Source organism: Podarcis pityusensis (assembly GCF_964106645.2).
Source record: "Podarcis pityusensis genome assembly, chromosome: 6".
In the NCBI taxonomy this organism is placed as follows: domain Eukaryota; kingdom Metazoa; phylum Chordata; class Lepidosauria; order Squamata; family Lacertidae; genus Podarcis; species Podarcis pityusensis.
This window is the reverse complement of record NC_138030.1, coordinates 61,454,416-61,481,686: the sequence shown is the minus strand read 5'-3', so window position 1 is coordinate 61,481,686 and position 27,271 is coordinate 61,454,416. Positions and strand designations below refer to the sequence as shown.

General features: G+C 37.9%; 1 protein-coding gene across 1 annotated transcript; it reads right to left on the bottom strand.

Annotated features, from left to right (window-relative positions):
- Nucleotides 1-203: 203 nt before the first annotated feature.
- On the bottom strand, nucleotides 204-27,052 carry ALG6 (ALG6 alpha-1,3-glucosyltransferase). Its single transcript, XM_081011876.1, has 14 exons — nucleotides 26,951-27,052; nucleotides 22,859-22,943; nucleotides 18,592-18,681; nucleotides 17,122-17,210; nucleotides 12,998-13,080; nucleotides 11,613-11,677; nucleotides 10,445-10,630; nucleotides 9,790-9,925; nucleotides 7,983-8,068; nucleotides 7,251-7,335; nucleotides 4,947-5,017; nucleotides 1,707-1,775; nucleotides 1,381-1,579; nucleotides 204-764 (listed from the first exon to the last, which is right to left on the bottom strand). The coding sequence occupies exons 1-14, from the start codon at nucleotides 27,030-27,032 to the stop codon at nucleotides 567-569; spliced, it is 1,524 nt and encodes a 507-aa protein (XP_080868002.1). The 5' UTR covers nucleotides 27,033-27,052; the 3' UTR covers nucleotides 204-566.
- Between the last annotated feature and the right edge of the window lie 219 nt (nucleotides 27,053-27,271).

Here is a 27,271-nt window from a genome sequence, read left to right as displayed (position 1 = left end):
TCATGAATATTAGTTCAGTGGCCTTGATGATTTTAAGCATATCATAGAGAATAGTGAAATATTGTACAAGGCAGCTTAATGTATGTAATCAAATAGGCTAGAAGAGACAGCATTTAGTAGCAACAGACAAGATACGCCGTAAAATATGGTTCTGCATCCCCATCACATTTCATTTGAAGTGCATTAAACTGAAACTCATACTATTAAATTAATTTGGAAATTTTATTCAAAATAAGCCAGTAAAGGTGGCCAAAATATTACTTAATTGTTTTCAAGGTACCAGTAGCTTTCCATCTTCAACAAATAATCAAGTATGATGTTTCCCTTTTATTGCATACAGAGGACAAAGAGTCCATTTCAAAACCTCTCTTAATAATGGCTATTCACATTCCTGAAACAGCACAAATTGACATGTAAACATTTTTGTGTGGCTTTCCCCAGCAAATACATAAAATAAGAAAGCAATTTATACCTCACATTACATATGATTTAAGACATAGTTCTATGAAAATATTAAAAGGTTTCCCCTCGCTTTAGTCATTAGTTTTGCGGGTTGGCACTTTGACCTAATTGGTTTTTTTCTGATTTCGGCTATCTCTTGATTCCCATATTGCAATGACATTAAAATATAGCAAGAAGAATAGAAAGTGCAAGCAGGATACAGCAGAGACAGCTAGAGGAAATAAATCTGGTAGCCTTTGTGGAGGATCCAATGTAGCACTCATTAAAGTCAGGATGCCCATCAGAGTTATTGAGACAAGGAACTGAAAGGAGAGAGAAAAGGTACACTGGTTATCACTGATTTACAATGTCCAATAAGTCGTTTCATTGCTTAGGTGCTCTGTTTTCATCATCCTTATGGAAGATATTTCAGAAAATACAATGTGTCCCTAACATGACATCTTATGTACCAATTGCCAGGGTTGATGCAAACATGGTCACGTCATCCATATTAGGATGCCGAATCTAACCATGGTTTAGTGTGAGGTGAACAAGCCCAAATGAGCTGGATCAAACTTTCTACTCATATCCTTCCCTCTCCTCTTTTCTTGATGCTTGTTTTCAATGTTAACCACAGTTGGTTGGTTTGAACATAATGGCCAAACTGCAGGGTTGTTTTGTTAAGTGCCAGCCAAGGCATGCTGCAGCTTCTTCATGCCACACTAAAAGTGTCAGATGCTGCCCCAGATAACTGCTTAAAATGTTCCAGCAATTTTCTTCACCAGCAGCATCTGCACACGGTGGGAATCATGGCAGTGGTGTGACTGGGGACCTTGGCAGCTATACAGTAGCTTATGTTTAAAACACATAAACAAAAGGAAAGCATCACCCCTTAGACAAATCAGTGCATAAAAGACAAGGTTTTTGTAAGTTACTTACTGAACTCCTAATAACCTTTGAGAATGTTCTGAACCATGGAATGCATCGTCTAATGGAAGTGGGGAAAAGTTTTAGCTGCATATCGTCCTCAGAAGTATTTTCAAATATTGAAAAAGAAGTTGCACACACTGTGAGAAAGGCCAGTGTTGTCACAATATATGGCAGGAGCAGGCCATCCTTCAGGAGAAGGGGGAGCATGCTGTGGAGAAAGAGACAAGTTAGTTCATGCCCTATCATGGTTATTTGCCCAACAATATATAAGGGTGTGGGAAGTTCTCAATAAACTCAAGTTAGAATTATTTAGAAATACTAATATTCAAACTCACCTGAAGGTTGAAACAAGTAGAAACCATGTAGACATAAAAGGAATTTCATGTATAACTAAGCAGACGGGTCTATGGGGAAAAGCAAATAAAACCTACATAAACATTGTCAAGGTAGCATTTCAATTAGTTGATAGCGGAGCTGCTACATCATACATTATTTTTTTGTTTTAACGAAAGTGACGCAAAACAAGAGTAAGGGGCATTTATTTAGAATACAGACCACAAGCACATTAATACACAATACATAACAATAATGGCCAAGCAGCCCATTAGGGCAACAGAGTAAAATAAATTGCACATGGAGATTGTTTATGCACCTTCCTATGGGGGTAAGTGAAGTGTTAACACCACTTACTATTCTTACAATCATGTATATATAGCAACAGAAAATCCAAATGGTGAGTGCCACCAGAACTGTAACCAAAACAAGGCCACTGAGAAACCAAGATAAAGGCATTAGCAATATTTAGTAGGGGAAACTGTAAGGGGAGAGCTGAGTATGCACAGTAGCTACTGAATGTGGGATGTCAGGGGATGAGGCACTGGCAAAGGAACCAAAGCAAAATATAGTGAACCTAGAAAATGGAAGAAAGGTTGGCTGGCTGGCATATTCAATACTGTCACCCCACACTTCAACATTCTATTGCAAGTCCCACTCCTTACTACTACTTGACTCATTTTTAACACAGGAAGCTGCCTTATACCAAGTCAGACCATGAGGCCCATCTTGCTTAGTAATGTCAGTGCTGACTGGCTCCAGCGTTTCTGGCAGGAGCCTTTTCCAGCTCTAACTGGAGAGACCAGGAATTGAACCAGGGACATACTGCGTGCAGACGTGTTCTATCACTCAGCCATATCCCATCCCTTGTCAATAAGAGCAAATCTTGCAAGCAAATACAGTGGTACCTTGGATTGTAACCATAATCTGTTCCGGAGGTCCGTTTGTAAACTAAAACAGGTTGTAACCCAAGGGGCGCTTTCACCAATGCGGCCTCCCAAAAAATTTGTTCGTAATCCCAAAAAAAATGGGTTGTAATCCAAAAAAAATGGGTTGTAATGCAAAAAAAGGTTGCAAACCAGGACACGCACTTCCGGGTTAGAAGTGTTTGTAATCCAAAATGTATGCAAACCAAGAAGTATGCAAACCAAGGTACCACTGTATCTGAAAGTAGTTAACTGAAGGGCTTGATAATGAAGATAATGAAAGACATACAACATTTCAGTTTCAAAACAAGCCAGCTTTAAAATCATGGTTTCTGAAGCTGGCTGGTTTAACTACAGTTTGTCGGTCTGGATAAAACGAGACACTTTCCAAAGAAGCCGGAAAGTAAATACTAGAAACATCCTTCCAGCTATGCAGGAGGAAAGGAGTAGCGTGCAAGCCTGAGTCTTGCTCAGATTCATTTCAGCTGAAGCATGTAGCACTACACCATGGTTTAACATTCTGGGCAAACAGACTTACAGATGCAAAAACTGCTCTTCAGTCCCAAGTAAATCCCAAAATCTCAGATTTGACATTTCTGTGATATAGGAACCTGGTTCTACGGTTCCTGCTGAGCATGTGACTTCAATGCATGTTCAGCATCTTGTGAACTTGGCAAAAGCCATCTCTGAAGCATGTGGATCAATTTTATTTATTTATTTTTTTTAATAATATTTTTTATTGCTTATTTTCCAAAGTCAAAATCCATCATCAATTTACACAACAAAAGCTGTTTTACAAAGAAAAGAAAAAGTAAAAAAAAAAGAAAATTCACATTTCCACATCTTTTTTCATATTCAACTGGACTTCCCCAAATCTTCCATCCCTGCATTCTTTACAATAAAAGAGTATTATACAGCAAATTAATACCTTGTTTCGTATGTTTTTGTATTTTCATCTATTTATATATTCCAAATTAAGACTTTTCACCGTTATAACTTAATTTCAATCATTTTCAATTCTCAATACTGAAGCATGTTTTCCTCAAAACTTAGCAAATTCTCAACTTTCATATAGCTTATAGTGTTTTTGTAGATAGTCCTTAAATTTTTTCCAGTCCTCTTCCACTGCCTCTTCTCCCAGGTCTCGGATTCTGCCCGTCATTTCGGCTAATTCCATGTAGTCCATCAGTTGCGTGTGCCACTCTTCCAGTGTGGGTAGCTCCTGTGTCTTCCAATATTTAGCTATAAGAATTCTTGCTGCTGTAGTTGCATATAAGAAGAAAGTTCTATCTTTCTTTAACACTCTCTGGCCCACAATGCCCAGGAGGAAGGCTTCTGGTTTCTTATTAAAGGTATACCTAAATACCTTTTTCAACTCGTTATAAATCATTTCCCAAAAGGCCTTCACTCTCGGACATGTCCACCAGAGGTGAAAGAATGTTCCTTCAGCCTCCTTACATTTCCAACATTTATTGTCTGACAAATGGTATATCTTTGCAAGTTTGACTGGGGTCATGTACCACCTGTACATCATTTTCATAATGTTTTCTTTTAAGGCACTACATGCCGTAAATTTCATACCGGTGGTCCATAACCTTTCCCAGTCTTCAAACATAATGTTGTATCCAATGTCTTGTGCCCATTTAATCATGGCTGATTTAACCATCTCATCTTGAGTATTCCATTTAAGCAACAAGTTATACATTCTTGAAAGCACTTTCGTCTTAGGTTCAAGTAATTCCAACTCTAATTCTGATTTTTCCACCTGGAAGCCGATTTTTTTATCTTTTTTAAAGATCTCTAAAATTTGGGCATAATGCAACCAGTCTCGCACCTTTCCTTTCAATTTTTCAAAACTCTGCAACCTCCAAGTGTCACCTTCTCTTTCTATTATTTCACAATATTTTGCCCAGCCACCATGTGGATCAATTTTAGAGCTGTCACTTTTTCCACCTCCCCACACTTTTCCTACTTCCCAAGTCTACTTCTTACATGATGGGTGTAAAAATAAAAAAGGATGGAAGACAACAATGCATTCTAAAACATTTAGCTTTTCAAAAATAAGACATAGAAGGCACCTCCTTTGGCCAGGTATACTAAATACCCTTTCATGCACCCTGGGCAAAGGGAATAATGTTATTTAGTTGAACCAATTCTCTTGTGCTTCGGCACATTCAAGATGTACCCTTGCATAGATGCTGGAGCCCGATTCTAGATCAGATCCCATGATCCACTTCATCAGATGTGCTGTTTATTTACTTCCCATTTCAACAGATAATGATGCAAGATATTTTTAAAGCAGAAAATGCAACTTACATTGAAACTAGAAGAATAGATTTTTCATGCACTTGGAATGAGAATAGGAAGAAGGATAATGCACAGCTAACCTGTTAAAAACAAAGGTAACAAGTGTTAACACAGAGGCAACAAGTACTGTTTATATTTCCATCGACAGGAACGTGTAGAGGATGCTTTTGCTATTCAGGAACAGCTTACATGTATCCATAGAAGCAGGCTTTCCCAACATAGTGTTCCAGATGTTTGGACTACAATTTCCATTGCCAATGGTGAGGGTTGATGGGAGCTGTAGCCCAACAATATCTGGAGAGCGCCAGGTCACAGGATTCTGCTTGAAATGTCACTGTGCTTAAGACCACTTTTCCTTATTTTCAAGTACATTTAAAATGGGTATGTTACCATAACTAAGTGTATGAAATATTTTTAAGTTGCAGTATAAAAACAACATTCGAGAGAAAAGCACAGTTCCTTTTTAAAGTTATTGCAATAATGACTGTTATTTTTTACAAGTAATATTGATCTGGAAAAAAAGCAAAATAAGAAGTGAACACTCATCCATACAAGGCTTTTTTCAGTGGTGGAACTTGAGGTCTCAAATTTCAGCGGCAGCCTGTGCAACACAAAAAAATTATCCCCCACCCCATCTTCCATTCTACATTATTGTAAAATGTGATACACATAGGACTCTGTGCCCTGTGTTGCTGGACCAGTCAAACTTCCTTAAATCCAGCTCGGCTTTTTTGCGCGATTAAAGTATTTTGAAGAAAAATTATAGAATAAAAAATTAAAGGCAGTTCCCTTCCCTTCAGCAATTTGAAAAATACCACTTACGTATTGCTGGAGGACTGCTATAATTGTGTTCTGTTAAGAGTGTTTTAAGTAACTTTTAAGAAATACAAAGTAGCACAGCGGAGTAACTTTACTGATCCTTTTAAAAGTACTGTGTGACTATTTAGGCAAAGCTTCAGCATGCAATGACAGATAAACTTCAAAAATTAAGTAACGGAGACAAGGGTGGCTGTTTATCAGAGATTATTAACATAAGGCATAGGTAAAAAAAGAACCTTGAGCACCACAATACAGTGGCTATTCTCCAAGCCTATAATATTAGTCATCTGATTTATGAGTCTTTTTGGGCAATTTGGACCAACAGGCCTGCTAATGGGATTGCAGTTGTTTAGGCTACCACATAAATGTTTATTTAATTAGGCTTCCTCATTTCCAGGAGGCGGAGTTGGTTCTCCTTAATCTAGATTAATATGTGACGATCCATGTGACATGAATAGATGAACTCCACTGCCCAAATAACTTTTAAGTGTGCAACCTTGCACAAGTAGCATGACTGATCATGTATCATCCATCAGGTCTGATCTAGCTGAGATTCCTGCATTGCACGGGGTTGGACTAGATCAGTGTTCCCCAACCTTGGGCCTCCAGCTGTTTTTGGACTACAACTCCCATCATCCCTCGCTAGCAAGACCAGTGGTCAAGGATGATGGGAATTGTAGTCCAAAAACAGCTGAAGGCCCAAGGTTGGGGAACACTGGACTAGATGACCCTTGGAACCTTTTCCAACCCTACAATTCTATAATTATATCTATGGTGAGAGGTTAGGAGTTGTGGTTCCAAGTTGGTCAGGAAATACCTAGCTACTTTAGGTGAGCTAGATGTCTTTAGAACCAGATAAATTGCATCATAAGCTTTTAAACAAATTTGTTCTCTGCTGTCCCAAAGGGCAGAACAAGGGTGTAATAAGCATAACTTACGGGAGGATAGACTTCAGAAGTTTCTCAATAGCACCAATTACCTTGAGAGTAGTGGGCTCCCCTCACTAGAGGAATTCATGCGGAGGCCAGACAGTCATCTGCCAGGGTGACATTGCTCCAGATTTCCTGCATAGGCCAAATGGTCTATATAGCAATTTCTGTGCATATTTTGCCGCCTCATCCTAATTTCCATTCTGTGGTATATTTTCATCCTATATATGATTGTGTGTGCGTTCATATGTACATACGTGTTTGTGGGAAAGAAAGCAATAAGTCTTACGACGTATGGATGATTCCAACTTCATAATCTGTTTCTAGAGCACCATGTTTTGGTGCGCAAACAAGAATAATGAGCAGTCAGACTGGTCTGAGATACAGCACCTATGGTTACTCAGAATGGCCAGGTTTTTGGTTTCCTATTGGAAGAGATCTTATGGTACATATATATGTTGTTCTATGAAACTGAACAGAGTGTGAATGGAGAAAGATATTTGTTTCTTTTATAAAACATACAAAAATTACATTAAATTAAAAAAAAAGTTCATTAAACACTTACCAAAGCATATTTAAATCCTTTGATAGAAGGCTGCAGAGTTAGTTTTATGCAACTGGGAAGTGCAGTCAGGAATGTTAAGGCAAAGCTGAACATAACATAATGTATTAAAAATGCTATCTCAGTAACAATGGATTCACCTTCTTAAAACTATGGATCAAACCTGATTTTTTCATACCTGCACTAAAAAACAAATAAGGTTCCTGTTTTGAATTTCCTAATTTTAAACTTACAAATTAAACAAGCAGAAAACAACCACATGACACTACTGTTTAAATCAACTCTGTTTCCATGCAGATGGCTGAACCAGTGCCAGAATCTGACATTTAATGTATTTATTATTTAAAAATATGTATAACCTGTCCTTCATCAATACAGATTCAAGAGTAAGGTACAGAACACAAAATGAAATAAACACCAACCAACCAAATCATAAAACAAACAATAAATTGTAAAAGAAACCATCAAAGCAGCTAGAAAAAACAAAGCAAGTTAAATAGCAATCAACTTGCAAAACTTAAAATGCCTGGGCAGATATAAGTCTTCAGCTGGCATTGAAATGATAACAATGTTGGCACTACTCATAACCATAAGGGGAGGGCATTCCACAGACGTGGGAACCACCATAGAGAGGGCAATATTATTACATTGTTTTAAAATACTATCTTGTGATCCTACCAACAGTGTAACATAATTCAGACTTGAAAGTTGCTATGGACTTCTATTCTTACTTACCTTAGTTTAAGTTGAGTTTCTGCTGACAGCACTGCCTTTACTTTGAAAAAAACACTTACGGTGCACCAAACATTGGCCACTTTATCCTGAGAAGATATTTAAAGTGTTGCATTATTTTTTGTTGATGGGCCTTATTTATACATTGAATGGCAGGGATCTTTTTGCATGGATGTATATTTGATGCCGAGATTAAATGCATCTGTGTGACCTTGGTTCAAAATAGTGGGCAATGTCATTTTGATTAAAACAAGCCTTTAATTAACAGAGAAGCACGTTACTGAGTACAAGAGCCAGAGCCTGTGTTAGAAAAATCTCTTATAACAATACTGTAGCATATTAAGTAAGAGAAGTTTGAAACTTTTTTTTGCAAATGTGAAGCCACACTATATTTTGCCACATTCTGCTACTAGAACATATTTAGCTCCGCTTGCTAGTTGCTAGCAATGACAGAGTTAACCCTAATAAATCAAGAAGTCTAAAGACATTAGCAGTTGTGCTAGGATCACTTTCCAAATTAAATTTGTAACCACACAGCTAGCATGCTCATGAAACTCATCCCTAAACAGCTGCTTGAATCACAGCTGTGTAGACATAACAGCAAGAAAGCTACTACCAACAACTGAGACATCCCTCCTTGTTCACTTACAAGTGTACAGAACACACACTGCAAATTTGCTGAAGGTGACAAGTGCTTGGCAGCACCCACAAACATATAAGATGCCTGTTTAATAGCCAGAGAAGTTTTACAACTATCAGCACTTGCAGGCATCTCTGTAAATGGGAACCAATTCAAAGAACCTGTCACAGGCAACCCAGTATAAACTTACTGTGCACTGCTTACGTAGACAGTTTCTCAGTTTATCCAGATTAATATCCAAATCAGTCACTCCTCTGCTCAGCTCAGAAAACATTTCAGCTAACATTAGATCAAAAATACCTGAGCTATCCTGGATAAAATCGTGTGAAGTTTCTTCATTATAAAACATCAGTGAAACCTAGCAATGTGGATCAAAAAAATACATATCTTGCCTCCCTAAAAATACACATGTAAACGCACCAAATTACTTGACAGTTCTTTGGCTTGTGAATTTCTATATACCTCACACTTCGTGTAAAATGTCAACATACAAGTGAGCCTAAATTTTTCTACCAATGTGCCAGCACCACTACCAGGGATGTTAATGGTTTTCAGAAGTAAGTCCACTGATGAGTTGTATCACTATTTCTCACTCTCTCTTCCCCACACCCTCTCACTGGTGCAAACCACTTAATATAAGTCATATCTGTAATAAAATCATATACTTTATACTCAACACCTTTAGGCCTTACTTTAGCAAAGCAAGATGGCACTTTCCAACACAGCAAATCAGGAAACTCAATGCCTTCTAAAGCATGTAACATTTTAGCATCAGTCCAATGACTATTTTAGAACAGTAAAAAAAAGAGAATCCAGTATGTATTCATTTTTTTAGACCCTCTAGATAAGATTGAGCAAGGACACTGTTAATTACTATGGAATCTGGTCAAACGGAAAAATGTACGTCTGAGCTATAGATCTGACGATGGGATAAATGTTGTCTACTCATATAATATCCTGGAAGATGCCAGCTGAGCTAGGGGTTAAACGCTGGATTAAATAACTGGCAAGAAATGACGGTCAGAGAAGCCAGATCATATTACTAGCCTTCTGGTGTATCTTCCACATGAAATCCCTAAGGGTCAAAGTGAAGGTTTCTCAAGGGAGCTAAAAATATAAAACATTTACAAGAAGCTTGTAAGGGGGCAGGGCAGGGAAGATGAGGCATACCTCGAACAAACCTCGATCAACTGGGAAGAGCCTTCTGAACACTTGCAAAATTTGTTCAACGTCTGTACAAAACGGGAGCCAACAGAGAGCAAAAGAAACACCTACGGTAAACCCCAGTTTCATTAACAGTAACAGCCTGTAAGAAAAAAAATTAAAATAATCCAAGCCCTGAAGAAGAAGTGCTCATGTGAAAGAAAATAGTAATGTTTGTGTGCTCTCAAAAAATAAAGCTGACTTTTAAAGTACCGTGCATAACGACAGACATTAAATAACCTAACGTGAGATAGCTAACAGGAGAAGAGATCAGGGATAAGAAAACTGTTAAATGTTAAAAAAGATATGCTAAACTCTTATCTTCTAAATCTGGGTGTCCATTTGTGACCTGTGCTTAACTAATGACAGGTGTTGAAGAGAAAAGATAGTCGTGTGTATTTTGATACACTATGGACACTCTTAAAACTATTTAGTATGTTATTTAATGACTTAGGAGAAAATGTTCTTCTGGGGGAGGGGGGGAGTAAAGAATTATAATGACATGAATCCCTTCTCCAAAAGCTTAATCGAGAAATGAATGACATGCACAAATTCCCAAGGCAAGCCTGCCTAAGTGCATTCCAGGACCATTTTCTGGATGTCAACTTTTAAAGATACTCACCCCTTCCCCACCAGGCCTTTTTTGAAGCACTTTCCCAAGAGATAGCTGAAGAAGGGCAATGAATGGTACAGCTCCATTTGTTTGTAGTTTAGAGCCAAGCAGAATGCTATTGAGCCCAAGAGGTCCAAATCATAAGACAGGAAAAGCACTCCCCACAAAGCAAAGCCAAGGCTCACAGAATTATATATGTTTTTAATGTTAAGGACAAAACAGATTTAAAAAGTTAGGTTATAAAGGAAATACTTCAGATGGTCTCCTCTCGCCACCATTACTGATTGCCCATGCCATAAATTTAATCTTGTCAAAGTCTGAAGTCCCACTGATTTCAATGGGAGAGATTTAAGCAATTTGATTTGACGTTTAATTAATCTTCCAGTTGAAATAAATGTGACTTCAAAGCATTTACCTGTGAGGAGATTTTGCCCTGAGCTCTCAAAGACCAATATGACAGAACCTGAAGGAACGACATCATCTGTGTGTCTCTGTTCTGGCATTACCAGAAACTCAAAAGCAAGCAGAGTTGTGGAGCAGTTCCTACACTTCTCAAATAACATGAAACAAGGACCCTGAAAATTTGTAGTTTGCCCATACTGGCTGCAACCATCATAATGATGTGCAGTTTTGGTACCTTTCCATAAAGATCCATGCAAAATACATTCCTATGGATTGCCTCCACTGAAACTCATTTTGAGATAACGTGAGGTGACATCAAATTGTTATCTTTGCTGTTTAATCTCCGATGGCTTTTTCACACATACAACTTTTATTTCAGTCATCTTGAGATAAATATGCCTATGTGAACTCACCTTCGGGTATTTATACCACGCACCTCATACTGAACAAACATGTATCGACACATGTTTAGCTGTACCATTAATACCTAAGCACAATCCTATGCATGTTTACCTTGGAGTTAGCTGCTCTTGTGTTCAAATGAGGCTTATTCTGAGGTAAGCATGCACAGGGCTGTATCCTTTATCTGTATCTTTTTCACTGCTCTTATAAAGATCTTATGAAATGAACAGGAATTATTCCTCCCTGTTCACATACTTCCCCTAAACCATTACACCCCTTGTTGCTCTATAGCAAAGAGATTGGTGTTGGGTTAAGAGAATCCATTGAACTGGTAAAGTGTAAAGAGATGACATCACAGAATAGCCAAGGATACTGAAAATGTCCATAATCAATCAGAATGAGTCCCGGATAAAGCAGTATGCAGAGAGCACTAGAAATCTGGGAAAGAAAGACAGACATTCTACAATAAAAGAAACATAAATAAGCTAATTTTGTAATAAGTCATCACATACTAGAACAAGGGTGGGGAACCCTCAGGCTTGGGGGCAAAGTGCAGCCTCCAAGCCTCTCTATGTGGCCCTCAGGCCACACTTCTCAGCAGCCCTGGCCTACATCCTCATTAAGTATTTCTGCTTTGGAATAAGGCTTTGAACTGTGATGGAGCTTGCTTACTTGTCTTGAGGATGGAAGGAAAAGGGGTGTGTGACTTTTGCAAGGCTGGAATGTAGTCCTACTTGTTAGAATACAAAGGTAAGAGGCACATCCATTGCTCTTCTGCATTTTGCCCCTTGTCCTGCTGCCTACTGGTACGCAGCCCAGGCTGCCCATGAAAAAATGTTTTCATCCCCATGCAACCTCAAAAGAGTATGTGACCTTAAACACGTTTCACTTCTCCCAGCTGAAACAATGCATAGAAGGCAACGGAGAATCCACTGCATCACTCTACAAACATATCTTGTTCTACTGGCCAAAACTGTGATTCAGCCAGCTATTCGTGGCTATTAAAAGGGCCAGTCTAAATGTTAAATGTGGGATTCAAAAGCATGTACTGAATTTAGCCCCAAGCACACACAAATATTTGACTACAGTAAGATCTGTGACCTTCATTGGGCAGGGACATTGGAAGTGGGCGGGGAGCATCTAAAGTGCAAGTAAGGCTAAAAAGAAAGTCTCTTCCAATGTGAGCAGGTACATCTGATGTAGAGGCTCCTATCAACATCTGTGTCCTATCAACATCTGAGTGGCGTTTGGAGGTGGCCTGGGAGAAGGCTTTTCCTGTGGCCATTACCAGATTGTTAGCAGCCTTGGGCATTTTTAGTGGAAAAGCAGGGCAAAAGTATTTATAATGAAGAAAAACAAGTCCACAATCCTATGCGATCTTTCTTGGGACTAAATTCCACTGAAGTTAATGGGACCTACTTCTGAGTAAAAATATAATTTGCATTATGCTGCATACTATGTTTGTTTGTTTGTTTGTTTGTTTGTTTGTTTGTTTTTGCAATCCTTGTTTCTTAATTATACAAAAAATGGTCAACATTACTTGCAACACATTTTGTTTTTGCAAGGCTTTCCAGTAACTGAGGTCAATGTAACATTATTAACTATAAAACAAACTAGCAATTTGTGCTATCAATTTTATGTTAGAAGAAAATATTTTCTGATTTTGTAGCATTAAGTAGCCCCATGCTTGCCTTCCATTCTAGAAGAAAAGTTTTCATCGCAAGTCCAAAAAAAGAAAGAAAAAGAAATCATACCAACCTTCCTCTTAGCTGAAGTCTCTTTTAAATAACAACAGTACAAGATTACTGCAGGTATGTAAACTAGCATATCAGCAACAAAAACTGAAACATAGAAAATATATTTATGTATGAATCAAACTACTATTGTTTATTAGCCAACTGGGCTATTGATTATTCTGCTTCAAATATTGTCTCCTAACTGTGACAATGCTATTATTCTTGGCCTTCCCCCATAACCATTTCCCCATCACCTGCATCTGACATATATTTGAATTATTTAAAATATCAAAAGCAGCCAAGATTAACTCTTATGTGCTATAGACACAATAATTCATTACACACATACAGTTCAACCAAATGTAAGTCTGCACATACACTCAAAACTGATTTAGGGATAATATCCTTTTCAAAGATTCTGTGGCCACAAGAAAACACAGGATTCATGCTGTGGTTGACAGATCCTCAACCTGAGATAGTGTCCAGTCTACACCTTTAAATCAGGGGTGAAGAATGCCAGGTCTGGGGCTGAATGTGGCCCTTCAGACATCCTTATATGGCCCTTGGAACTCTCCCCAGGCCACACCCCTCACTGTCCCTTCTTAGTGCCCCAAGTGCTTTTGTCTGGCTGGAATGTGTCCCTGAATTCTATTGCTTGTCTAGCTAGAAGACAGAGAAAAGTGAGAGACAGAAGAAACTAGGCTACTGCACAAAGGTAAAATTTACCTTCATAACTTTCCCACTTTTGCCCCGCCCACGTCTGGCCCTTGAAACCTAAATGCAGCTGGAAAAAAGCTTCCCATCCCTGCTTTTTAAAATGCTTTAAGGTGCTGAACAAGGACACAGTCAATATGTCTCTCACATATTGGTCTTCCTTTTCCACTCCTTTTCCCCTGCCTGCAGGATGGTAAAACTGGACTCCTTGTGCGGTAGGCAGCGGGGAAAGGTATGTAAAGGAATCAATGGGGAAAACAACATAGAAGCTGTATCATCTCTTAGTGCTTGAGCTTCTAATTGTAGAAACACCATCTCCAAGTGAGCCCCCGGCAAGCCTCATTTTCATACAGTAATGATATGTGCTTCAAGGAGCTACCTTAAAGCAGTAATTTTTTTTGGAGTCATGTCTTGTATATAAGGCATGAGCAGTTTCTGGGATTACTATTTTAAACATAAGTCATAATACTGTCAATATGGTAATATCAGAAACCAGCTAGCCTCAAGGCTAGGAAAACTCTACAAAATTTGATCCAGTGGCATCATAGGGCTGGTACTCATAGCTGATAATGAGTTCTCATAAAACCAAGTGCTTCCTTCAGAAATGCTACCAAAGAGGTATAGCTGCAAAAAGATCAGCCCAATGCCACTCGAAATCTGCTTAAAGGTTTTATGACATGTTTAAAATAGTAATCCCAGAAGCTGTTCAAGCCATATATACATGAGTTCAAAAAATGAACTGCTTGCAGGGCAGTTCCTCGTAGCAGTTCTGAAATCAAAATGGATTGCTTTCTTTCTTTTTCTGACTCACTTCATTCAGTTACATTCAAAGAATGCCAATAACTTCCCTAAATGTTTAAAATTAATCATTTATAATTAAAATGTCCTTGACAGAGTTAAAGCTGAACCCTTCAATCCTGCACACAGGACACTTCAATTCCACTGAAGTCAATGAGATTAAAGAAGACTTAACTCTACATAAGGATTGTAGCCCATGTGCTCAGAACCGTGTAAGACTAGAACCCCAAATTCCTCCAAGATGACAGAATATAACCTTGAAATTTCTTTTAAGTTGTAGAGCAACTGAAATGATACCTTTATTTGCACCCATAATATTCAAAATGATGGAAGAGAGTGATACTGAACTCTTCTTTAGATTACAGGATTTCAAAGCAAAAAAATTAGGAAATACACACACAAACACACCAGCCACCTGGAATATGATGCTGGGGTAGTATAAACACAGTGGTTTGGAGAGCTCTTCACAACACAGGCTTTTTTGAACAGAGACTACTGTTAACTATTTCAAGCCAACTGGAATTGTCAGTAGTGGCACCCGCCCTGCGGAACGCCCTCCCATCAGATGTCAAGGAAATAAGCAGCTATCCTATTTTTAAAAGACATCTGAAGGCAGCCCTGTTTAGGGAAGTTTTTAATATTTAATGCTATATTGTTTTTAACACTCGATTGGGAGCCGCCCAGAGTGGCTGAGGGAACTCAGCCAGATGGGCAGGGTATAAATAATAAAATTATTATTATCATTATTATTATTATTGATCATTTAAAAGTATTGCCTTGTCTCAGAAGCTCTATACTATTTGTTCTGGAAGCCCAACACTAAAGAGTTATTCAGACAGAACAGTAAGCCATCCTGGTTCATGGGCAATACCATAGTTTACCCAGATTGGGGGGGAGAAATGGTAAACTATGGTATGCCAGAAATGCGAAAGTAAAGGTGGGGACCACAACACAATAAGGGACAAAAGAGTGTCTGAGGTCAAGGCTCTTCAGGATTCACTCATGAAATGCCACATCCTGGTGTCTGAATGAGCTCCGGGACTCCTATGGTTTTTATTTATTTGGAAGAATCTGTTGTCTGTGCATGTGCTTCAGAAACACAGAGAGAATCTTCTAAAACATCTAAAACTAATGGTCAACATTTAACTGTATTGAATTTTGTAACCCTGGTGCACTCGTTTAATGGCAATTGTTAAAAAGAATGTCTATCCATTTTCTTAGTTTGTACATCAATGATTTGTCAAGCGTGTTGATTTGAGCATTATTAAAGACCATTTCAAGGGTAATTTGGTTCTAGTGATTTTTAAAATATAATCAATTACTAGAGACCAGATGGAAAGGTTTCTGGCCAATGCAAGAGGTGGTGTGGAGGAGTGTCTGCTTCTGCCCAGGATAATCAGCAATAAGACAATGCTGACACGTCATAAGAGATTTTTACAGGACTTCAGTCAATCCTGTGAAACAGAGGAAGACTGAATATAAGCCAATAAATGCATTGTCTGGGCTGCCTGATACATTACTCTTGTGACAATGCTGTCCATGTTTTTCTTCACTGATCACCACGTGAACTATCAATTGATACGCATCTGAGAATTATCATTGTCGTTATCCTCCATTTGGTTTAGCTGTAAAGGCAAATGAACACTGAACTTTTAGTTGTATATTGGAACTTTTTTGAAGCCTGGGAAAAGCTACTATATAATGATTCACAGCACCTATAAGCATTTGATTTTGAACGTGCGTAATAACACCTTCTTCATTCCAATGTTTCTTAAAAATATATAATTTCGTTACTTCAGTATTAAAAATCCCTGAGCATGACAGCCCTTCCAACCGCTAAATTTAAAAACTAACAGAAAAGAACTATGAAATTCTTTTTTTAAAAAATCAGACAAGCATAGGCCATAGTTAATAACTGACATGAACTTCAGAGTGCTATCAAAACTTAACGTTATATAGTAGGAATTGGCAAAACTATTATGTCAAATAGGTAACTTCTCAATATACTGCCATTACTGTAGAATATTACCGTGTTACCTTGTAGAACTAAGTTCATACAAGGCAGTTAGACAGAAACCAAAAAACCCTATAATGTCCAATTTCCAATAATATATAAAACCACAGATTAAAACAATTCACAGCCAGCAGCACATTGGCATATCTAAAGAATTAAAAACTATATTCTCCACAGATCATTAAATAGTTTAACATTCAGCCCAGCATATCAACTAAAAGCAGCCCCAAATGGTTGGATTTTTGAGACCCATTTTAAAAAGCATGAACTAATGGAGCCAAGAAGCACATATTCCATAGGTATGAGGTCAACACTGAAAAGATTCTGTCTCTTATGCCCTTCAGTCTAATTTATCTGAAATATTGGGTCATGAGCAATGGCTGTCAGTTGTACCCCTGACCATGTAACCCATACCTTGAGCAATCTCTCCCACTATAGTCTTTTGTCAGCAGGAAATTGCTTTAGCATTAGGGGGCTGAGGCCATTCCCAGTTAGAATTATTTATCTCCTTGCATCTTTACACCTTAAGAACACCCCTTGTATGGGTAATCTGCACTGCAAAAAATAGAACTGGATCAGGAACATTTTGAACTTATGTCGGAAAAAAGGCTATTTTCTACCTGTTGCCCGCATGAATAGCTTGTGTGGCTGACTCTCATACCCACGAGATGTGTGCAGAGCAATCCAATCTGGATTGATTAACTTCGCTCTATAAAACAAAGCATCAAAACATTAAAAAGTAGACTATTCACACTGCTAATTGCTTCAGCTTAACAAATGCAGATGACACACATAGAATCATCATGAAGAAACTGCTTCAGTTTCAATTATAATTAAGCACTTATCAGCAATACAGAGAACTGAAAATATTTTATCTTTTCACATACAGGCTATGTTTGTGCACCACAGCAAACCATAGTTAATGTGTGTTGATGGCTCCCATTTCACTCCCTACCCTCCCAGTGTGAGCAGCAACAACAAACTACAAAACGTGCCTTAGTGTTTTCTCCAAAAAGGCAATCATGGATTATTTTGCTCCAAACAAACCATAAATGCTGGTTCTTTGCTTCCTGATCATAGAATATGTAAAATAGACCACAATCTCTGCTTCAGGCATAACACTAAGGCAGAGGAAGTCATGCCACATCTTCTGGCACAATGCTGGGTATTGCATTACCACATAATATAGGCAACTAACAATTTACGCGTGTCCAACTGACACACAATCGCACATGCGTGCATCGTGTGACTTTAAAAGTGGAAAAAATAGCCCAGAAATGGAAAAAAGTACAAAAACAACACCTAGAAATCCCATGAGCCTTTGCAAGTGCAATTCCAGGAGCGCTTGCACTGACCTTTGAGGCCTGTGGAAGGTCTGAGTTTGAGAAAGGAGGTTTGGAGGGAGTGACCCTGGTGGAGTTTGGCGCCTGGTAAGTGCTGCTGGTTTTTAAAGGGTTTTGTTCAGGGAGTTTCAGAGGTTGCCTGCAGACTTTTACAATGGCGTTTCAAATATACGTGATTTCACGTAAACACGTGGTGCCTCAGAATGTAACCCCTGCGTAAATTGGGAGTTGCCTGTACATAGAAACTTTGTTGTTGTTGTTGTTTTTAGTCGTGTCCGACTCTTCGTGACCCCATGGACCAGAGCACACCAGGCACTCCTGTCTTCCACTGCCTCCTGCAGTTTGGTCAAACTCACGTTTGAGAACACTGTCCAACCATCTCATCCTCTGTCGTCCCCTTCTCCTTGTGCCCTCAATCTTTCCCAACATCAGGGTCTTTTCGAGGGAGTCTTCTCTTCTCTTCTCATGAGGTAGCCATAGAAACTTAGCCAACTACAAACTCCCTTTTATCCACTAAATAATCAGGAGATACAGAGCTGCCTCATCTGTGATTGTTTACCACACGGGTAAGCACTCCCACATGCTGCTTGTGTGTACACAGTCATAAGTGTGTAATTGCCACACTTATTGTGAATGGGGAATGCTGTAGGTGTGCATCAGAATTCCCATACATGGATCAGCCTGCATTTTTCTATTTCTTCTAGCAATAAAAATGCATTTAAAATAATGCTCACATATTTAACTTACACATAAGCACACAGAAGACTGTGATAAGCAGTAAGAGGCGGATAATCAAGGCCCCAGTATTGCAAATTATTGTCACTGGTGTTGAAGTACCTGAAAAAGAAAAGGAAACCCTGAAATAAATATGTAGTCAGAATGCAGCTCACACAGAATGCAGATCTTCCTCCTTCCCTTTCCCCGTTGCAGCAAGATCCCCCTGCTCAGTGCTGTCCAATTCCCCACTTGCACTGCAGCCCAGTAAACCACAGTCCTTACTGTTCAGAAGTGTCCCAAACCCTATAGGGAGGGGTTGCATGGGATACAGAGCACTTCCAGGGGGGAAGAGAGGACAAGACAGATTGGTTATACATGTTGCATTCCACCCAGGCAGCATTCTACTCGCACAACCAATGGATACAACCCAGGGTCATGTTGTTTTTCTACGAAGCTGGACAGTTTCAGTATAAGAGTAAAAAAAATAAAATTAAAATATGGCTCTTACTGCATTTTTGTTGTAGATTCTTTTTTTAAATAAAACAAAGACTTGCCTGAGTTTTTGGATGCAATTGTTGATGTTTGTGTTATGGCAGAATACAAGACATAAAGATTCTGAAGGATATAAAATTTGTGCCTGTAACCAGCTGATATTGTTCTGGGAAATACATTTTCATTTCTAGGAAACAAAGCTAGAATAATTCAAAAATCTACTGGGCTATGAAAGGTAATTATTGTTCCAATTGCCATGATTCACAAGATCTGATTCATCAGTGCCATTAATTTCACTTTTTCAATATATGTGAGCAGCTCCAAAAATACAAGGCTCTATTCCAGTCAGTCCTACATTCATTGGACACTTTTCCCCAACCTGACCAGCCTTTCTCCTGAAACCTTCTGCAATCACCTTCAGCTGAAGATATGTACCCAAGGACCCTCATCTAACAAAGTCCGTGGCTTTGACAAGATGGTGTTTTCTAAAGTGTCAACAGACAACTTTAGAATTAAAGTTTACTAAATACTAAATACAACTTTAGTATTAAAGAAATACAGAGTTGCATATAAAAATGTTACAGTAATACAAAGTCACTAATATAGTTACTGACACACTCTCCCTCTAAGGCTCCGGATTCTAACCCATGGTTCAAACAAACTCTCAGCTCACCCACAAAAGTGGTTAGAGCATTACAGCCTTCAAGGTTTTGCAGTCTTAAGCCCAATTTTATCTAAGGGATTCTAAGATCCAACACTAGTTCTCCAAAATCATAAAACCCAAACATCTGAGCTAAAAGAATGATTGGCCATTCTTGTGAGCTAACAAACTACTGAACCTGAGCTGCTCCATATCAACAGTATCCAAATTGTACTGCTGGCTTTCACAAGAATTAGGAGGGGCTAAAAAGTAAACTCTACTTAATTACAACAGTACCAAGTTGTCAGCACAATAGATGACAAAGGTCATGAGCCTGTTCAGTCATACCAATAACAACAAATTCAACAGGCCCTCTAAACTAGCCCAAGAAAGTAACCTCTAGAGGACAATAAGAAAGCGCAAAGATAAAGGAATTTCATTCATACGACTTTTCTGTTCTTATGTTTCTGTGGAGAGCAGTCAGAATTTAGCCACATCTTCAAGTTGAAAGGCAGAAGATTTTATTCAATGAAAATAAAAGTTACAAAAATAAGACATCAGAACCTTTAAATCTCAGTGAAACAGAGTGACTAGTATTTTATAATTGCCAAGGGGCAAGTTCTTAGCTTTCCCAGTCTATCCACTCAAATGCAGCCAATTTTTGACATTTATTACAATAAATGATATTTCTTGAATACCTTATGAGCAGCCTGAAGTATCTTATGAACAATTCATGATAAATCATATTTCTTAAAGCTGCATCTCTGCCCCTTATCCCACCATTTAAAATTTCTCATGCCAGGATAGTTTTAACTCCTTCATTTGGATATTGATGTCTTGCGATTTACTAGTAAATATCTCATTCAATTCCATGCTCTTATTTGAACTTAGATTCCAAAGAAAAGTTTGTGTATAGGTGTGAAAAAAAGGTAAGAACTGTCACATTTCTAACATGCAATATAAGAAGAAAAAGATGCTGTCAAGATTGTCTTTGATAAATATGCATGGGCTCCAAAGAAAGATAGAGAAGGCAGAAATATTTAAATTTGTGCCTCTGGCTCAGAAAAACTACATACAGGAAAACTACATACAAATCACATTTCTCATTTACTGCCTACCTTTTTTAATATACTTTTTTTCCAGAACAAAGGAAGTGAACATGGAGTACATGATAATACCATTTGAGCATACCTGAATAATAATAGTAATCATTGCCTTTTCAAAGGCAAGGACTTTAGGGGGCAAACGTTCAAAAGATGCCACCTTGCACCCAGTACAGGGGATCACAAATTTGTTTGTCACCAAACAATGAAATCTCATCCCATTACACTGCTCACACTGTTATACTATACAGCAATATATGCAGAACAAATTGTAAGTTTCCAAATTTAAACTAGTAGCATGTATTGGCTAATTGTAGTACAGTATTTGGTTTTGATGGCAGACAGTGCAGATTTATTGGTTATCATTCCATTGGCTGTAAATTTTAATGCTGCTATCAACTTCTAAAAACAGCTAATTCTTAAGCAATCTTTTCCCCCTTTCTCACCAATACCAATACCAACCACACATTTTATGACAAATACATTCCTGCAATTAGGTCATGTTGCAAACAATTTCTCTCTTTACTCTCTCTCTCTATACACACACACACACACATAGTAAAAACAACAACATCATTACTATATACAGTGACAGTATACCAAGTCAATTGGCCGATTATCCCAGTACAGTGGTACCTTGGTTTAAGAACAGCTTAGTTTATGAACAACTTGGATTAAGAACGCTGCAAACCCGGAAGTAGGTGTTTTGGTTTGTGAACTTTGCCTTGGAAGCAGAACATGTTTCGCTTTCTGTTGAGTGTGTTCCATTTGTAAATTGAGTCTCTCGCTGCTATGGGAAAGCACACCTTGGTTTAAGAACTCTTTGGTTTAAGAACAGATTTCCAGAATGGATTAAATTCGTAAACCAAGGTACCACTGTATTCTCTATTGTTAGGCAACAACCTCCAAAGTATCTTGCAGCCCTGCTATTGTTCTTAATATTGTACTGTTCTTTATGTGCTCAACTTATGAGCACGTATAAAAGATAAGTTATGACTTGACCATGTGGCAAGGAAGCATCTTCTGCACATCAAAGTGGTCAATTTATTACAACTGGAGGACACAATGTAATGACAAAATATGCTCTAAAAGGCAATCTTGTAGGTAAACTGGTTCCAAGTTGTTAAGGGCTTTATAACACCTTGAAGTTGGTCCAGTAGCAAATTGGCAACAGAACTAGAGGACCCAATGTGCACTGCAAAATAAGCCTCCTTCTTCTTTTTTTGCAGCCTCACTGCCACATTATAGGCATGACTGTGTGTTCTTGGCAGTGTTCAGTTGGCTTCAGAGTGAGACTTGCGCCACCTGCACTCCAGTCTTCATCCGGACTGTTTTACAGTCTGGAGCTCCTGAGAGTACCAAGAACTCCTTGGGCTCGAAAATGCCAGAGAGAATGCTCTGCAGTGATTGTGTCTACTGCCCATTTCCTCTTGCCATTCCACAGCGACAAGGTCTTTGACAGGATCACCTGCTTTCTCCACTGGAAAATTCCCCAGAGCATTCAGGAACATATCTGGTCCCATCAGTCTCTGAGAGCGGGCCATGTAAATGGGCTCACCACTCTTACAAGTTGAGAGATATGGAAACCAGAAATCTACTGCTTATGTCTGAACTCCAGTTTTCAGAGAATTCGTATCACTTACAAATCGGTACTGATAGTTATAAAATATATTTAACTGGACAAATTGGAAAATATTTTTTTCAAATATTAATTTTGCTAAAATATTAAAATTGGTGGATCTCATCTTAAAGGCAGATGACAGGAATTGTTATACGATATATATTTTTTGTTACTTTACCAAATTGTTCTAAAACATTTTAGATACAGGTATTATATAGATCTAAGTAGCTCTAGAATGAGATATTTCAAGGGAAACAAAAATAAGTAAAGGAAATGGTAATTGGCTGCAATGCTATGTACACTTAACTGGGGCTTACTTCTTTGCAGCCTTATGTAGGGTTACACTGCAAAGGGCTGTGTAGGCAGGAAGGTTTTATGCACCCCAAGATTATAGTCTTTCCATATAAAAAGGGAATAAAAAAAAATCAAAATTAGGCATACCACTGTTTGACTGGCAGATTGTAGGTAACTTCTTGCCAATGTCTTTGAGCTTCGTAGTCTCCATACATAGGTGGTTTTCCTGCACCTTAAAAGAAAGAAAAAAGATGGGAAACTATATTTATCATTTGTTAATGCATGTATAAATTAATTTTGCTCTATTAATGCCTGCAATTCAATGCTTTGCTTGGAAATTAATATACCCTCTGTAGCAAAAGTGTGACAGGTATTTGCATGTAATTTTACAATCAACTCTGTTAGGAAGAGAATAAGTTCTTGGGGTAGTATCAGACGTAGGATACATTTCCATTTTCTGAATACATCTTTTATGAGTATTCTTCTTAGTTCCCTATTCTTCCCTCGTCAGAAATTCTTTGTTTTTTCCTGTAACTTTTTAAAATCAGTACAAAATTTGCATGAGTTTCTTCTTTATTGAATACTACAGAACAAGCCAATTGTGGCAGTATCACATTAAACAATTAGGCACACAGATTATTCATTTCCTGTCGTTCCTGATTAGCTTTTGAGAGCACACACTTATTTCTATGGTATTGACTCTAACTTCATGGAGATTGAAGAGTTTCTTTTAAATATAGGAAAGCTATCTATAATTCTTTCATATGATCTATGTTTGAGCGATTCACACAAACAGCAGAGAAGGACATAATCTGTCCTTTTGCAACACCGAGAGCAGACAATTACTACAAGAAGGATATTAAGAGGAAAGGGTTTCAGATAGGCCAGTGCTTCTACAAACAGAAGACTCCTCTATGGACATTTGGGAAGAGAGTTAAGAATATGTGCCAAGAGACATGTGCAATAACTTCCTTCTGCCCATTTACCAACGTAATGGATGAATACAGGGAAATAGGATTGATTCAGCAAAAGAAAACATTCACATGGCAGCAGCCCATGCTCCAGGTACAGGGCACAACCAAAAGGATGGGAAACATTCCTACAAGGGTCCTACTGATTACACAGAAAACAATAATGTCTGATGGAAATACTTGATATTTGACCACTGCTGTCTTTTACTGCAGATCTATATCTATCACTATTATTTACAATGCTGGGAAGACTGAGAAACCTACAAAAATTACCAACCAGTGATAGCTTCTCCTAGAAGGAGTTTATGACAGTGTTCTTCTCACTACAAAACCAAAGAGAAACTGATGTCCAAACAGCAAAATATATAATACAAAACCAGAATCAGTCAAAACTAGGCCCGTTAAAATTATCAACTCTGAGGCAGCAGTGAAAGTAAACAAAGCAAGGGCAAGCATTTTAGCATCTGCTGTGCTTTGTGGTTGTTGTTTTCCAAAATGAACCAAGCAGAATGCATTGAAAAAAATTGGTACCCATTTCTAATTGTTTGGGGTTTATTTGTACATATGATGCAAAAGGATATAGGTTGACATCTCAAGGCAAAGTAGTAGTGGTGAGTAATTAAATACCAAACTGATCAGCTAAACTATTTGGTTCTTTCTTTTTAGTTTTTGCACTTTATATTTTGCCTTGGGTTGCTATTCTGGGAAATTAGGTTGCAAAAGCACATTGTAATGAGTGAGCCTTAAACAGCATGTGTGCAGTATTGAAGCCATGGGCTGCAGGCAATGAATTGCTTCCAAAGGGGACATTTTAATTCCATACACCTTTTGCAAGGGAGACAAAAGCTGTAAAGTATAACATTTTAAAAGTTATTACTAAGCAGATCCTCAAAGCAGCATACAGTACTGCTTTATTATAGTGAACGAGATGTGCCTTTGAAGAACAAGAGGTTCCCAAATATAAAAAGTATAAAAAGTTGCCCTAAGATCAGTCAAAGACCAGGACATTCTCCATTGCTTTTGATGCAACCCATATATAGAAGCAACTAAGACTTTGGGCAGCTTCATGACACAAACATATATTTCTCACACACAAAAACAAATTTAATTCCTCATATTAATTCTTCTTCACCTTTACATTGTATTATATTATTCTTAACTATGAAAAAAATTGAACCAGTAGTGTTCAATGTCATTTGTTAGCCACATTCACTAATGCTAACTAGTTCAGCAAACCCACCTGGAAGAAAATATATGGTGAGAAAAGCAAAGTAAAAAAAGAAGCTTGATGCATCTGAAATATAGTGGACTCAGAACAGAAGTAACCTTCCTATATCTGGTTATCCATGCCTTAAGTTGGAACTATGTTGAATTAGAACCGCTCATGTCAGCCTTTCGATCTCAACTGCCATTGCATTGGGCAGCACCTGCATACATTTTGAGGGTAACCAGCAAATTGGATACATAGTTGGATTTTATGAATGAACATTTGGGGTTTTGCATCCAAGTCTTTTATGGCGGTTTATGCTACTACTGTACCTATTTAGAAAACATGTAATGTGATTCATAAGCAGTTTGTATTAATACAGGCAACAAGTATAAAATGTAGCTTCTCTCTACCATCATTTCATCACCACTTTCACTTGATATATGTACAAAAGAATTGCCACCCTGGCCAACTGTAGGGGAGAGGGAGTATATCTGTCCATCATAGTGACTGATCTAACAAATTACTCAACTGCAAGGAATTGTTCCTTGTCCCCAGTGAGCATCTAACAATACATACATTAAACAAAAAGTGAGCAGGTCAGCGCTATGCATTACAATACACAAGGCATACAGTACAAGTTGCAATATACACAACTACTAACAGCTTCAACTTAACTCTCCTTTGTATGTTGAAAGTTTGTTAAAGTGTTGGCCTTTTTTGTTTTTGTTTTGTTTTTTAGTTCTTAGATGTTTTCGTCAGAATAGAACAGTAGTTGTAACTTAATATTCAGACACTATTGCATCTGGAAAGTTAATTTTGTTATACCAAAAAACATAACACATTAGACATAGCAGAATCTTAATTGCTTCCTCTTTGTTCACTTAATTTGAACAGGTGAGGGTACAACCAGAATTAAATACCAATCTTCCCATTTTGACTTCCACATCATGGTAACTAGATTATAATAATGTGAAGGGAGACCAGAGTTGTGCTTTTTGGACCCACCTTCCCACCATCCATGTATTGTTGGGGAAAGGCTGAAGAAAGGAGCCTGTTCTTGAGTAGGCTCCCCAAGCAACATGATCAGAAGGATTCTAAGCTGCACAAAGAGCTTTTCACATGTAAAGCAGGTTCCTAGAGTTGCAACAAAGCAGGTGGGCCAGGAAGAACAGCTACTCTCGCTTTCACATGAATCATGTGAGAGGTCAACACCCAGACAGAGGTCAGATGTTGTTTATCATAGTTGTGAAAAGACTGTACTGTATGACTAAATGTTTTTTTTTTCTAAATAACTACATTAGACAGCTACAGTTGTCACTACATTTGTGTGACAACAGTAATATTTTCTTCTGTTCTCTTTTGTATTTGGCTTAGATTTATAACAAGCTTAAATGATATAGATTTCATTTTCATCAAACTGAAAGTAAACATGAAATGCTAAGAAAATAGTTACGAGTATGATGTGGCGGAACAGGGAATGGGAAGATAACACTACTTTATTCTAATAGTTATAGCTATGGTTGTAGTGCTGTCAGGAAATGAAGGAAATTCTTTATTGCATTTTAAATTTTGTTACATGTGAAAATTATTCAGTTTGGTTGTGTACTTTTTGATGTGCTTTATTTATTGCCTATGACAACTTTTATGTTTTTAATTATGTAAATAGTTCTATGCAGTGCTTTTTTCTTTAAAAATGTTTAGGGGTACTCTCATTTTCCTACTCATATTGAAATACTGCCCCTCAATGAGGCCAAACTTGGATTAACAAAATGTTTAGGGGTATGCATATCTCTGCATCCCCCCAGAAAAAAGCACTGCTTCTATGTTGTAAGCCGCCTTGAGCATAGTTTTAACTATGAAAAGGCAGCATACAAATAAAATAATAATGATGAAAAAGCAATAAAACACATTTTTTTAAAAAGAACAAGGCTATTCAGAGTTGAGAACATGATTATTATATACCTTTCATTTTTAACTACTATATACTTATTTCCTTTTAAGAAACTTCTAACAGTAATTTCACTACAATAGTTCATATACATTCAGAATATTTACTACCTGAGTAAGAACCAAGGGACACAGTCCAACGGACAAGAAGGCCTAGTAATGCAGTAATTGTCATTAAGCTCCATTTTTCCATAGTTGCTTTTCCGAAATCACCTTGAAACAAGAACAGAAACAATGATGTCACAAAATTCTGGCTTCTGCCCCTAAAGTTTATATACAGAGATAAATCCACAGGTAGGACAGTGAGCAAATGCAGCCTTTTTGATTATGCTACTATGGGAAAGGCAAATCCAGCGAAAGCCATTACTGCATCCAGCAAAGTAATCTTTAGAGCAAAGAATTCTCTAATGCTGCCAGGGATATCAGCAAAAT

Excerpts from the sequence above, each read along its gene's own strand:
- ALG6 (XM_081011876.1), bottom strand. The coding sequence starts at position 27,032 with ATGGAAAAATGGAGCTTAATGACAATTACTGCATTACTAGGCCTTCTT. Across the intron at positions 5,018-7,250 it reads AAGGATTTAAATATGCTTTG|GTTAGCTGTGCATTATCCTT; the intron begins GTAAGTGTTTAA and ends TGTTTTTAACAG. Across the intron at positions 1,580-1,706 it reads CTACTTGTTTCAACCTTCAG|CATGCTCCCCCTTCTCCTGA; the intron begins GTGAGTTTGAAT and ends CTTTCTCCACAG.